This window comes from Myotis brandtii, unplaced genomic scaffold, assembly GCF_000412655.1.
Source record: "Myotis brandtii unplaced genomic scaffold, ASM41265v1 scaffold225, whole genome shotgun sequence".
Classification (NCBI taxonomy): Eukaryota; Metazoa; Chordata; class Mammalia; order Chiroptera; family Vespertilionidae; genus Myotis; species Myotis brandtii.
Genome location: NW_005358435.1, coordinates 2,363,864 through 2,365,122, shown reverse-complemented (window position 1 = coordinate 2,365,122; position 1,259 = coordinate 2,363,864). Strand labels below are relative to the sequence as shown.

At 62.0% G+C, this 1,259-nt stretch overlaps 1 protein-coding gene across 1 annotated transcript in view; it reads left to right on the top strand.

The window, feature by feature from the left end:
* MOCS3 (molybdenum cofactor synthesis 3) overlaps nt 1-1,259 on the top strand; it is a 21,712-nt gene that overhangs the window by 19,151 nt on the left and 1,302 nt on the right. Inside the window, exon 2 of the mRNA XM_005866187.2 lies at nt 34-1,253. Within this exon, the coding sequence (XP_005866249.1) occupies nt 34-1,243 (1,210 nt within the window). The 3' untranslated portion in view covers nt 1,244-1,253. The remainder of the gene's footprint in view (nt 1-33; nt 1,254-1,259) is intronic.

Here is a 1,259-nt window from a genome sequence, read left to right as displayed (position 1 = left end):
TTGCAGCGGCCGGCGTGGGCCGCCTTGGTCTTGTGGACTACGACGTCGTCGAAATGAGCAACCTGGCCCACCAGGTGCTGCATGGCGAGGCCCTGGCCGGCCAGGCCAAGGTCTTCTCGGCTGCCGCCTCGCTACGCCGGCTCAACTCAGTGGAGTGCGTCTTGCAGCGGCCGGCGTGGGCCGCCTTGGTCTTGTGGACTACGACGTCGTCGAAATGAGCAACCTGGCCCGCCAGGTGCTGCATGGCGAGGCCCTGGCCGGCCAGGCCAAGGTCTTCTCGGCTGCCGCCTCGCTGCGCCGGCTCAACTCAGCCGTGGAGTGCGTGCCTTATGCTCAGGCTCTCACTCCAGCCACGGCCCTAGACCTCGTGCGCCGATACGACGTGGTGGCTGACTGCTCCGACAACGTGCCCACTCGCTACCTGGTTAGCGACGCGTGTGTGCTGGCTGGCCGGCCTCTCGTATCCGCCAGCGCCCTGCGCTTTGAGGGCCAAATCACCGTCTACCACTACGACGGCGGGCCTTGCTATCGCTGCTTATTCCCCCAGCCACCTCCCGCGGAGACGGTGACCAGCTGCGCGGATGGCGGGGTGCTCGGTGTTGTAACGGGGATCCTGGGCTGCCTGCAGGCGCTGGAAGTGTTGAAGATCGCCGCAGGTATGGGCCCCTCTTACAGTGGCAGCCTGTTGCTCTTTGACGCTCTCGGAGGACATTTCCGCTGCATTCGGCTGCGGAGCCGCAGGCCGAATTGTGCAGCTTGCGGAGAGCGGCCCACGGTGACCGACCTGCAGGACTATGAAGCCTTCTGTGGCTCCTCGGCCACGGATAAATGCCGCTCCCTTCAGTTGCTGAGCCCGGAGGAGCGAGTTTCGGTCAGCGACTATAAGCGCCTTCTGGATTCTGGGTCACCCCACCTGTTGCTGGACGTCAGGCCTCAAGTGGAGGTGGACATCTGTCGTTTGCCTCATGCTCTGCACATCCCTTTGAAACATTTGGAACGGAGGGATGGGAAGAGCCTGAAACTCTTGGGAGAAGCAATCCAGGAAGGGAAGCAAGGCGCACAGGAAGGAGCAGCTCTCCCCATCTATGTGATTTGCAAACTGGGCAATGACTCCCAGAAAGCCGTGAAGATCCTGCAGTCCTTGACAGCAATCCCAGAGTTAAGCTCACTAGCAGTTCAGGATGTGGTGGGGGGGCTCATGGCCTGGGCTGCCAAGATCGATGAGACATTTCCGCAGTACTGAGGTGGCTGATATGTAT